This window comes from Ruditapes philippinarum, unplaced genomic scaffold (assembly GCF_026571515.1).
Source record: "Ruditapes philippinarum isolate M1 unplaced genomic scaffold, ASM2657151v2 ctg349_1_1_1_1, whole genome shotgun sequence".
In the NCBI taxonomy this organism is placed as follows: domain Eukaryota; kingdom Metazoa; phylum Mollusca; class Bivalvia; order Venerida; family Veneridae; genus Ruditapes; species Ruditapes philippinarum.
In genome coordinates, this window is record NW_026861914.1 from 170709 (window position 1) to 184045 (window position 13337).

General features: G+C 32.1%; 1 protein-coding gene across 4 annotated transcripts in view; it reads right to left on the reverse strand.

Annotated features, from left to right (window-relative positions):
• Positions 1 to 702: 702 nt before the first annotated feature.
• LOC132717352 (uncharacterized) overlaps positions 703 to 13337 on the reverse strand; it is a 42199-nt gene continuing 29564 nt past the window's right edge. For 3 of the 4 annotated variants that reach the window (XM_060700795.1, XM_060700797.1, XM_060700796.1), the window contains exons 4-9: positions 10569 to 11063; positions 9707 to 10264; positions 9148 to 9250; positions 7147 to 7204; positions 5137 to 5288; positions 703 to 2960 (exon numbers count right to left, since the gene is read on the reverse strand). In XM_060700795.1, coding sequence (XP_060556778.1) covers positions 2894 to 2960; positions 5137 to 5288; positions 7147 to 7204; positions 9148 to 9250; positions 9707 to 10264; positions 10569 to 11063 — 1433 coding nt within the window. In that variant the 3' untranslated portion in view covers positions 703 to 2893. The remainder of the gene's footprint in view (positions 2961 to 5136; positions 5289 to 7146; positions 7205 to 9147; positions 9251 to 9706; positions 10265 to 10568; positions 11064 to 13337) is intronic. The other variant, XM_060700799.1, reaches the window with a different exon arrangement.

Below are 13337 nucleotides of genomic sequence, written 5' to 3' on the forward strand. Positions count from 1 at the left end.
AAATGTGATTTCTTTTTGTTCCAAATGCTCAAAAATACATTAACCATTAAAGTGCTGGAACCAAAAGCATTTAGCCTTTGCCACCAGTATAGAGCCAGGCGAGTCTGCACGTCCGTGCAGTTTGACCAGGCTCTATACTGTTGGCTGTCAAACTTAAAATATTCAAATTGATATCCCTAAAATTGATAATGGACAGTCCCAAAAATGGAAGTGGGACAAGTCCATTTAAAATATTCAGCATGTTAAGGGTCAAACATAAGGACGACGCAAACACCTCGGTTCTGTAATATTCCATTGTTAATAAAGTATAACCAGACTATAAAATTAATATATCGAAAGATTAGATCAGAACTCTGAAACTTTGCAAATTTGTTTTGAAAGGAGCAAATGAAATTTTCACTGACATCTATCAACGTTACCTTTTTATGTACTCAGATAAATTTATATTTCAAAATTTTCTCGTATTTCATTAAAGTTGATTTAGCCAATTATATAACAGTTGTCTCTTCCGAACTAGGGTAAAAATTCTGATGGCGATATCTTAAAAATGACATTATGGACTACGTGGTATGGCCACAATGATAAGAATAACGGTTAAAATTTGTTTGAAGAAATATTACTTTCTTTCAGCTTTATTATATAACGATGTCAAGTTAGCTACAAGTAGTCAATGTTACTGGAAAATTAAAACAAAATACACTGTACATTTTAAGTTTAATTTAACTGATATCTATCTTTTCATGAAATATTTTTTCAAATATACATGCACATAAATCATTCCTACATTGAACAAACACATTATTAAATACACATAATAATCAACATATATAACAATTGCTTATAGGTAAATGACCACTGATTACAGCATACAACCAAAATAGTTGTATTTGACTGTACAGAGAACATGGTGCCTATTCCAAGTGACTTTTCTTGTAATGCGCGGGGCGGAAAACCGATACAAGACACGGTTCAGATTTCATCTTCTTCAATAACTTTTTAATATTTCACTATTTATAATCGGATGTCGCCTTGAGCCCTCTTATTCTAGCGCGTAACACACATGATTATTTTAGGGGGAAAATTACCATGCTGTTACAGAAAGTAAAACCGCGTGTTTAAACAATCAGATATTCACAGGGTGTCACTTTAACAAAAAAGATAAGGAAAAAATCTAGTTATTTGTTCGTCACCAGAATGTGCGGATTCAACATTTTATTCCATCATAAATAATGAAATATTATGGCAGAAAATAAAACCTTCCTACACAAAAAATCACGTGGTATAGGCACCGTGGTAAAAATGGTCTTGTAATAGTTGACAATATTTGCCCCCTATATAAGAATTTCATTTTTCACAACTGCTTAAACTTGTATAATATTGATTCTGATATACTTTGTATTAAACGTATCAATGAAAACAAAATGCTCCATAAGTACACATTTACATTAACGCCAAAACGCAGTTATCTTTCTTGATTTAAGCTTACCCAAACATACTCGCAAAGTCGAAAGTCATGAAATAATACCCAATGATTCGTCAATAAAAATGAATTCAGCGTTTGTTAATTTTTCTTTATGTTCGGACAAATTAGAATATGAATATAAATGTTAAAATATAAAATGATAATAAACAACAGTATCAAAAACAAAAACAATTTACACATAAAATTAAGACACTCTCAGATTATGCAATACTAGCTCCACATTGCGTCATTTTTTAAATTATATATGAATTTCTATAATTTCTTTATCAATTGCTAATAAAAAAGGAATATTGAAAGAAAAAAATCACTTGAGATAACCGAAACTCGAGATCACCAAAACGTGACATTGCAAGATGATCTTTATTGAGCATGTTTTTCAAAAATAATGAAAAGTATATGGTAGGTTATAATCAAATTTTATCACATATAACATAAATAACATGTAATAAAATCGATTAAAATAGAACATACCAACAAATGAGAATGACCAAAGTGTGGTATGAAAATTGCACACGATGACATTGCTTTATTTAACATGCACTATTAATGATTTTTGTACATTGAGTATAGAGATATAAAATGTCAATATATTTCTTAACAATATTTGAATTATCTCACATAAACAACATAAACATTAACAACGTCATAATATGAGAATGTAATGAAACACGATTTTTAGAGAAAACATTTTAAAAATTGATTTATAACAGAAACTGAACTGGGAAATTTTTTTGACACTTATGAGGTAAGAAAGTTACTACAACAAGATTATTTGTAAAACTTACAAAATGTAACATTTTGTTACATATAGATAAGAAATATATCTATCTGTTCACGTTAAAAATGTGTTTTGTATTGCATCTTCTTCTACTTTTTAGACCAGATTGCTAAAATAAGGGAAATACAACTATATACTTATAATATAACGAGACTTAAATGATTGTACCCATGTTGTTGTAGATAGCTGTAAATTCTAAACAAGTTTCATCAAAGACGAACTAGTTTGCTAAAATTGAAGCGAACAACAATGTAGTTTTCTAAAAATAGAACAGGAAAATAAATTTAATTGCTAGGTCAAAATTATAATCTTACATTAATGGGATGTATTTGTTCCATATAAGCCTCGCTTGTGAAAATAGTTGACGTTTCCCCATTCATAATTAATTTTGTCAATGTTATCATAACCAGCATTTAAGTGTCCTAGTAAAGTAAAAAATGCCAGAAAAAAACTATTTAAAAAACATGTACATATCAAAATGGCATAAAACCTAAAAAGATACTGATGATATTTTAATGTCTTCCATTTACTGTTCAAAATGAATTTTCTTCAAAGACGGTCGTTTCTTGAAAATGTTGTTGTTGAAGTCTTACTTGAGCTCAAGTCTGTATGGTCATTTATTGATGTTTTGCTTATTCGGTCTGCTCCAAAGACGTTGGTTCGGGCATCTCTTGTGAAACTAAGTTTTGGTCTTCGGTACTGAAATTATGCAACAGATACATTTTGTAACAAATTCGAACACTACTGTGTTAAAGAAACAGACCGTGTTTCTTATCAAGTCTTGTAAGACTTTGCTGATATCCGGTGTCGCGTAATTATCACACGCGTGGTAATATTTCCACGCGAATGATTATTAAGCAACACAGGAAATCAGTGTACTTTGACAGTTCACTTTTACAAAGTAGGAATTATTCATAAACTGTTTATTACGAGCATGAACTTACATTATTGTCATAAGGAAAATAAAGATACTTGAATGAAGAATGTGTCATAAGGAAACAATTCACTCTAAAATAGTGACTTCCATAAAGAAAGAAATGACTTATATCTTTAATCCAATAGAAAACAGACTAATGTAAGAAAGTTGCATGGTATCAAAGTATTTTGTCAGTCCAGTTTGAAAAAGAAGAAACTTTATTAATCTCAATTTACATATATCTCGATAAACATTGAAAATATTTCGCCACATTTGTGTTTGACTAAAACATCTACATATAATTTTTATAATTTTAACAATATGGAATATATTCCTTAATACTACATGAAATTATATACGCTGTATATAATAGTATAAACTGATAAGAAACAAACATGCATGAACCCTTTTAAAGATGCTATTATGAATATGGAGAAACCAAATTAAAGCCTATGCCAGATATTCAATAAAAAATCTTTATTCTATTTGCTTAATAAATAGGATCGATCTACTTAATGACTAAAGCTATTCTATAAATAAGTACACACTATATGATAGCGATAAATTAACCGAATTCTTACACCATTGTTAATTTTTTTTAAATTTTCATAAGAAAAGAATGAAGTATTCAATTAGATAACATCTAGGAGTGTTATTAACATACAAGTTACTATGCATTGATAACGGAGAAAGTATATATGAGCCGTGTCACGACAAAACCAACATAATGGGTTTGCGACCAGCAATGATCCAGACCAGCTTGCGCTGATCAGGATCCATGCTGTTCGCTTACCAACCCTATAACAAGTAGAGAAACATTATATTGGTTTTGTCATGACGCGGCTTAAATAATATTGATGGTTTAAAGTGGATTGGTCTATAATGGGCACACTTTCCTTAATTTGTTAAAATATTGATAAAAACAATAGAAATGTATCATTTGTTTTCTTCATAAGTTTAATATTGATAGAAAGATTGAAATGTATCATTTGTATTCAGTTAAAAATCCTTAAAATATATTTCTTAAAAAAAAATCTGTATAGAGCTCCTGTTGAGTTGTAATGAACATTTATATAATGAATAATAATATTTTGTTCTGGAACAATTTATTATCTTCTATACAGAGAAATTTGATACTGGATCATGTATCTCACACTTACCAACATTCATTATTTCCTCGTTTGTTGTCGTCTATGATACTAAATACTATCAACATAATTATTTATTGTATTACATACCTTCCATTATCGACCAATTCACTTTAAATCATTCAGACAAATAATTTACATCACAGAAAATGATGACAGCACCAGAATATAAAGAAAAATGTTTACATTAATACAGAACACATCGTTAAAAGATACATAACTTAAAAAATGAAACATGATCAATATTCCCAGCAGACACTTTTCTATATATTGCATTATTGGAATATAATAAATAAATAAAAATAAGAATAAAGGCATTTTGGCCTTATCAGGTTCGCTGTCTTTTACTTTTGACCATATCTACTTTTCCTATATGTTTAACTTGTTTTTCCTATCTATTTTATATTCAAAATACGTAGCGTTAAAAAAGCAAGTCATTTTTGTGTGTGTATTGTATATAAAATTTGCCAGAAAAGTAGAATGAAGCGTTTGGAAGATATTCCATAAGCATTTTCTATTTTAAGCCATTTGCAAGAAGTGTAAGAGTTTGTTTACGTTAGATTTTAATGACTTAAGATTGGAGCGTAATATGTGTAATAATTTGAAAAAGGTATACAGGTAAATGGAAAGTTTGATATATGTGTTTATGATAGTTATTATTACAAGCTTGATATATTAGGTAAAAAGCAAGTTATTGTGTCAACAGCTAGAAAGGTGTGTTACAAAGAATTTATTTAAACTTTTGTAAAAGGCTAGATATGTTTTAAGCGGCGTTATAATTTGGTTTTGCGAGTCAAGAAGCAGGTTTTACATGGTTGATGGTGGTCTTTGAAAAGATGTCGTCTGACTGCCATTTTTCTCAGATTTCTCGGCACCGTGACTCGAAAAGTCAACCAAGACGCTATTCCATAAACTTCTATGGCGCTGAATCTGAATACCGGATGGGTTTCGGCCTGATCCTCTCTTTAATTACCAACAATGTATTTCAGTTTACAAATAGTTAGTTATACTGCTATCTTAAGGCCTCAACAGACGGTAGGATTTTGAAGTACAACACCAATTAAAACTAAGATGTACAGACAAATCTTAATGTGTGAAGGCTACTATTTCTTGATTTCGGAAACCTTATGTCTAGATGTAAGGGATAGGACATGTTCTATTTTGAAAATCTTGTCGTACCGATTTTTACAGACCTCCCACAATGACAAGTAACAGATAACCAAATTATCTCCTGATAATGGGTGTAATGAATGAAATTCCAGAACAATTAGGGCTAAAAGGTAAACATAGTAGTAAGATGGGGTAAAAATGATGTTGAAAAACTCTTCAGGAGACCCAAAGTTGTGTTATGTTCGAATCCCAAATTATTCCGAAAATGATTATGTCACGGTATTGAATTGTTCTCTAATTAGGGGAGGGGAGGTAGTTTGTAGGCGGCCAGATAGCTTAGTCAGCAGAGCCGCAGTACGGTATTCCGAGGGTCCCAGGTTTGAGTCTCTATATTGAGTATATATATACATATTTAAATGGAGGTGTTTCAATCATTACTCATGGCGACAAAAGTATTTAGTAAGTAAAAGTATGTAAAGGATCAATGTAAAGGGGTCTTTTTTATGGGAAACCTCAGATGATTCTTACAGTGTAGAATTACCGTCTGAATGCAAGTGTTGTATAGCTTTGAAAATTGTACATCTTATCTCTAATTAGTGCTGTACAACTAAACTCTACCGTCTAGAGGCCTAGATATACAGCAGACGATTTTTGCCTGCTGGCGACGGTATTTAGCAGACGATATTTGCATGCTGCAGACGATATTTGCCTGCTGCAGACGATATCTAGCAGGCGATATTTGTCTGCTGCAAACGATATCTAGCAGACGATATTTGAATGCAGCAGACGAAGTTTTAATGCAGAATATATTCAGGTAAGATACGTATGTCAGGGTTATTTGCACCGCACAAAACGTCTGTTACTAAACAAATATTATATTACAACATGCAAGCAATGCATTAATATTTTATACTGAAAGATGTATCATTTTTCTCTCATTTAAGATACTTGTTCATGTAACAAAATATTAAGTGCCATGTAATTAGAATTTGAAAAGAAAGATTTTGACTATTTCCGTTTTCCTCGTTTCTTTCTTTAAACATATGATCCAATGGTCAGCATATGTGTCTAAGTTTCTAAACCTTGGAAACAAATTAAAAAACAACAACAATAAAAAATTTAATTCAAAATTAAACGTCATCTTATCATTGTTACATTAAAAACATGAATAATGATATCATTTACTGTGTTAGTTAACTTCAAAACTCAATCAGTACACGCAAAATGACGAAAATGAACGAACTTTAGAATATGATTAAAAATATCATGCAGGTAACTTATCACGTGCAGCGTTCGTCTTTTGCTATCACCAAAATGTGGAATTGGAAACCTTAAAGTCTCCGAACACGGCAAAATTTAAAATGTTGTAGACCCTGTTGATTATGGACGATAATTGGTATATAAAATGCAATCATTCAAACGTCCACGCCCTCTAGCACCGGTTTAAAAGGAATTCAACATTTAAACATGAAAATTGTGAAATTTAGAATTTAGTCTCAACCAAAGATGTGTTCTTATGGCGGTGATTGAATTTATCAGTAATTAAGGTTAACTTTTAAGGTTAATATATGGTATGCTCAATTTTGTTAAGAAGTAATTATCCGAATATTTATTGAAAGCATTTTGAAATATAAACAGCGCTGTTACTTAAAAGTTTATCGTCAAATTTTGTTAAATAATGAATATATATTAAGACAATATAGACACTTACTGTTGGGCTTTGAAGGTCTTCATCGATATCTTCAAAGAATGTTTTCGGCTTTCTACACCTGGTGTAAGAGAAATTCGGAATGTTTTAGTGTAATGAGCACAAATCACTTTGTTTATACATATCTATTATATATTTTACGGTGCCGTAATTAGAGTAGTAAAGGGAATAAAATGTAAATAAGAATATAATACGTAGAAGTTCATTGGAAGTTTTACAGTAACCTAAAAAGTTTTGAATACTCGTCTTTTTATAAGTCGAATGAGTTATACAAAATACTTCGTTGCAACCTGCAGTCACATGCAGTAAAATTTATTACTTTTTAAAGAAAGAAACCAAATTTTAAAAAGTGATATATATTTGGTTTAGTCAAACCGACTCTGTAATATGTAATATGTTGACCCATAAGTCATTTTTACTGGTGTAGGTAGAATTAGGTGGCCCCTTTGTGAATTATATGAGGCTCGACAGCGGGCACCAACTATGTTCCACAATCTAGCTGAAATCCTTCTAGGGGTTTGAATGCGGAACTATGACTTTTGCCTCTTGGCAACGTAATTATAAAATGTGATAGGAGAGCTCTAAAAACGTAAACGCTTAAGTATTGTTTGTAGTCTAAAGTAATACAACAAATATGATATTACCTTACAAACATATACAAATAATTTATGTTACAAGGTTTAACTAAGTTCTATCCTATCAAATTCCATGCATTTTCTTTCGACTATACAATGTTTTTTTCTCTCATCAAAGTGTTATAAAAATGGGATAAAACATGAAATGATTGTGATAAAATGATGTGCCGAAACATAAGCAACAAATTCTTCTGGTATTACTTTAACAACACTTTGGTTATTTCTAACTAATAAATGACTGGATTGGTTGATGATGTTTGTACATATGAAATGAGTTGATTGACAAAGTGATTGGCATGGGTTGTTTGTGTAATGGAAAACTATCGGTGACTTTTATGTCGTGTACACACCGCAACGTGACACATGCATATAGTGAAATGGAACACCAAATTGTTTGTTATTTCTTGGATGCTATATGCAATTAATCGGATCAAAATCTTGCTCTTGACCAAATAATAATGTATTAAAAGTGAAAACAGGTGAAAAAACTTTCTTTTTTAAAAGCATAGATATATATTTGGTGTCCCAACCACTTGTTTTAACTCCATACCTCGAACAATTCTTTTCTTCTGCAGGAGAAATTTCACAATATAAGTATTTTTTATCAAAGCATAGGTTTATCAAACACAGTCCTTTTTTAATTTATATTTTCCTTAATAATTAATCAAGCGATCAAAATATTACCAATTTGATGATTAATTGAGCCGCGTCATGAGAAAACCAACATAATGGGTTTGCGACCAGCATGGATCCAGACCAGCCTGCGCATCCGCGCAGTCTGATCAGGATCCATGCTGTTCGCTTACAAACCCTATTACAAGTAGAGAAACTGATAGCGAACAGCATGGATCCTGATCAGACTGCGCGGACGCGCAGGCTGGTCTGGATCCATGCTGGTCGCAAACCCATTATGTTGGTTTTGTCATGACGCGGCTCAATTACTGAGATGTTCAGATGCTAATCATAAAGATTTAAACAAGTTTATGCTTCATTCCAAAACATTGTGAAAATATTTTTAATAATATAACAATATCATTAATAATTGTAACGACAATGTTATAAATCTGTGGATTAAAAATTCAACATTTTAAATGTCAGTTCTTGCTGGCCTAATTTAAGAGAAATGTTTATTCCAAATATGGTCCTAAGAAATTTCTATCCCAATCGATTCAATGATAAACATTAATTATACATGTATATCCAATCAACAGATTTGGGCATTTACGCTATAAAGACCAACGTGAATTCTATGAAAGTCTAGGTAACCGTTTTAAACGTCTGTAACTATTAGAAAAACAAAAGACACCGTGTCAGTTAACGCTATTTTATCAAATTAAAAATTACTAGACAAAGCATTTGTTTAGCCTACCTTTGATAAACAAAGAAAAGAACAACGGCAAGGATGACAGCAGCCAAGATGAGGGACAAAATTATAACAGCAATGACATAATCATCATGTTTGGCTTCCAAATCTGAAAAGAAAACACAAGACACGCATTTAAATTTCTATTTTTAGATACTGTTTAATAACATTATTAGAACACATCACTCACTGAGGGCCGCATATTATTATTGTGACCGATCGGTTAGCCCGCAAACATTTAACGGACGAGGCCCGGCTGACCGGGAGAAGATAGCAGATAAAATAATACTATCATTCATATAAATGCTCATATTGAATCACTATTGTAAGAACATTTTCTTTCAAACGATATTTACAAGAATATTCAAATGATATATTTGTATTGCTTTTATCAATATTTGAAAAACTTTTTTGAAAATAAGACCAATCCTCTTAAAGTCTTTACGCTTACAAATCCTTAGATGCAAAATTCACTTAACATTATTATGTACAAAACGATCATACGTTCGCCGTTAAAACACAATTTCTATTAACTTTTTTATGATATGGAAAGCTGAGGGTTTACCAGAAATTGTGTTTTTTAGAATCTGGTTTTCTTTGTCTATGATGGACATGGTTGTAGAAGAGCTGGTGACAGGAGTGGAATTAAAATGACCACTGCTGGTAATAGTTGACTGGTTTGTACTAGTAGATGAAGGTGTTGCTGTTGATGACGACGAAGACGATGACGATGTTGACGATGATGAAGATGATACAGTGGTAACAGTCGTTAAATTTTTAGATACTGTTGGTGATGTTAAGTTCACAGTAGATAAATGTGGTGGCAATAACGTGGTTGAAGCTGAAGAACTTAAAATAGAAGCCACCGTTGATGTGGAATTTACTGTCGAGGTTAGTATGTTTGTTGTCACAGAAGATGAATTTAAATTTATATCAGTAACATTTTGACTTGATGTGGTCGACACTACAGCTGACACAGTTGTAACTGTTGAAGCTGTTGATTCTGCAGGAGAATGCGTAGATGACGTCGTAAGTAATGAGCTGTTGGTTGTTGTAGTTGTGTTTAATGGCACTCCTTGCGTGGTTATGGTATTATTCCCAACACCCGTTTCATTCACAGCATCTGAAATGTATCTGTAAATATGTATCAACAGACGTGAATAATTCTAAATTGTTCTGTTGGGTGATGGTAATTCAATCAAATAAAGTTCAGCCATGTTCTAAATGTATATCAAAGGGTCGGGTTGTTTGCGGCGTGTTGAACGAATTAAGCGCACAAGAGCTTGGTAAGAGGTTTGGGCAGCGTTATGAGAATACTGTCTATAATACATTTTTATATCTGTATTTAAATAAAAATGTCATTATGATACATTGACCATTTTAAATGGCTGTATATACATGTAATATTCTTAAATGAAAAGTTTTACCTGTAGATATTGCAGGTGTTGTGACACTTGTTATAGGTATACTTTCATTAGTGGTTGTACTCATTTCGCCCTGAGTTGAGTTACTTGCAGTCACTGTTGTTTTATTTTCGACTCCGGCTGGTGTTGTAGATACGACAACAATGTTTGTTGTTTGTGTTATACTAGTCGCATTTGTTTGGTTAACATTAGAAACAGAAGAAGTTGTGTTTGAAATGCTTGATACTGATGCAGGGGTAACTGCATTCGACGTAGTTATCACAGAATTGCTAGAAGAATTTAAATTAGAACTTGACATTGTTGTTGCTGCGGTCGATGTCGTAGGTGAAGGCATAGCAGACGACGCAGTTTGTGTAATATTAGACACAGTATTGTTTAAAACAGTGGACACATCAACAGTGGACACTGATGCTGTAGTTGATGAAGATGATGCTAAATCAATCCATGATAAGACAAGTGTGACTAACAAAACGTTTTGGGCGATCATAACGCATTTATCTGAAAAAGAAGAAGAACCATCAGTCTGAAGAAAAGAAGAACAAAATATCAAATTTATCTGAATGGCTGAGTAAATGAAAACCATATAATCATTTTAAACAATGTAAAAGATTATTATTAAAAAAATGATAAACTCATTTGTAAATTCCGTTTCGTTCTATAATAATTGTGAATCACTTAATTAACACTTCTTCATAAAGTATGTCATAATTCCTGGTCGAGTCATGGTCCTCGTGATGGCATTCTGTGACCCCGTTCCTAGCGGGGCTCAGTCTTACTTATTTAAATTACCTTATCTATATAAAACTATTACAGACACCTTGCTCTTACGTATCATCCCTTAAAAAAACAATGGCCACATCTGGCTCACTTTGTTTTACTTCTATATTTATCCTAATATCTAGATGACTTCCTTAATAATTTAATATTATCATGTGCAATTGTGAAATCAAACATCGATTAGTGTACAATATAGTTTAAATTTAAAACCGCAAATCAAATGTTTTTCTTCCGTACCTACTCCTACTTATGATGATTGCCGACAGTCGTTGTATTCACATTGTTTTCGCTAATTGTATTATTATAACTCATTGCACTTTTTTTTATTTTTATATGTGTGATATTTTCATTTGAGTAAATAGTGTACTTATACGTGTTGTTACTGCTGTTACTGTACATAATTCTATACTTTTACTATTCACTGTATAAGTCTTTGACTTCCTTTTCAATCCTGTATTATATCACATAATTGTATACGTTTGAACTATATAAAATAAACATTGTTTAAACAAAAGCACTACTTGCCAATTGTTTCTTTTTGGGAATTGTATCAAGACACGTAAAACGCATAAAATTTAAAATAATAGCATTTTAGTTTTAATTGACATTTAATTAATCAATGCTTTACAAGGAGGACTTTTAATAGAAAATACTTGAATGAATTAACCAACACAAATTTTTCCTCTTCTAAACCCTTTAGGTTTGATCAGCTATTCGTTACAAGAAAATAAAACTATCGTAAATTAACTTTCGTACTCCCGTTAAGGAACTAACTTTTAAGAAAGTATGTGTAAAAATACGGAAGCACAGATGTGGTACCGGCTGTTTTTCTTCTCTATTATCTCGTGGCCACGCCATTATGACAGGAAAAATGTCCCTCATGCCCACCCCCTTTGCTTCCGTAGTTAAATATGAAGATGTATAAAACTTACTGGAGTGGTCTTACGTCACAATTCATAACATAATTTAAATTATTTTTGTAAATTTATTGATATTGTATTATGACTTATCATTGCTATTTTTGAGTACTATCAACCAAAATCTAATTTTAATACTATAGGGACATTGACTCAACTGACTTTTACACTATCTTAGGTTAGAGGACCACCCATGTTACCAACCGTCATCAATAAATAAACAAAGCTGTATGAGCAAAAATGAAAGTGGAATTAATTTAATGGTGGCATTACATCACATTAACCAGTGATAATTAAACTGGAACAAAGCTCATAAACCATAACGTGGTTGCCCGGACAGACAGACAGACAGCCTGACAGACGGGTATGACCATGACAACATGCTCTCCATCCGGGAAGCTTGGAAATGTTATTGACATTTTCAATGACCAAGTTAATAGGAATCACATGTAGAGCTCTAATGTACAATATATATGAAAGCGAAATAATGTAGTTTTAGAACTAAGATTGCTGCGGTTCTCTCCCTTGAGAAAAACCATAGATATAAAAGACTAGACAATGCATCAATGTGACACTGCACATTGCCTTGTTTTACGCTAGCTAATTAATGATGCCTTATTCTGAGCCATTCCAGATTCTCTCCCTTGGGAGTCGTTTGGTTTGGGAACAAAGTAAAATTGCGCAACAGTATTCGTTTAAGAGTTTCTGTTAATTTGGTGATTTAATGAAACGCTACATTATGCCAATAAGTTACAGAAATAGTGCTCGGATATGGAACGCCTGGACTGTCTTATGTGTAGAATGACTGATATACATGGTTAAATGTCATTCTGTTGAGTCCGAGATACAATAGGCTTGGTCAAAATCCCAATATACTGGGTGGAAGTCCAAATGCGCTCAGTTATTGAAGTGTAATGTTGTGTGGTGATTACATTTTATTCAGTCACGTCAATGTATTGCCGGGTGCATTAGTCGTTCTGTTCAGTTCTTAAAACAAACAGGCATGTGGTAACACAATTATGTTGAGTTAAAAAGATATGTTGTAGGGTGTGACAGTTGTTATGTTCGGTTAAAATAG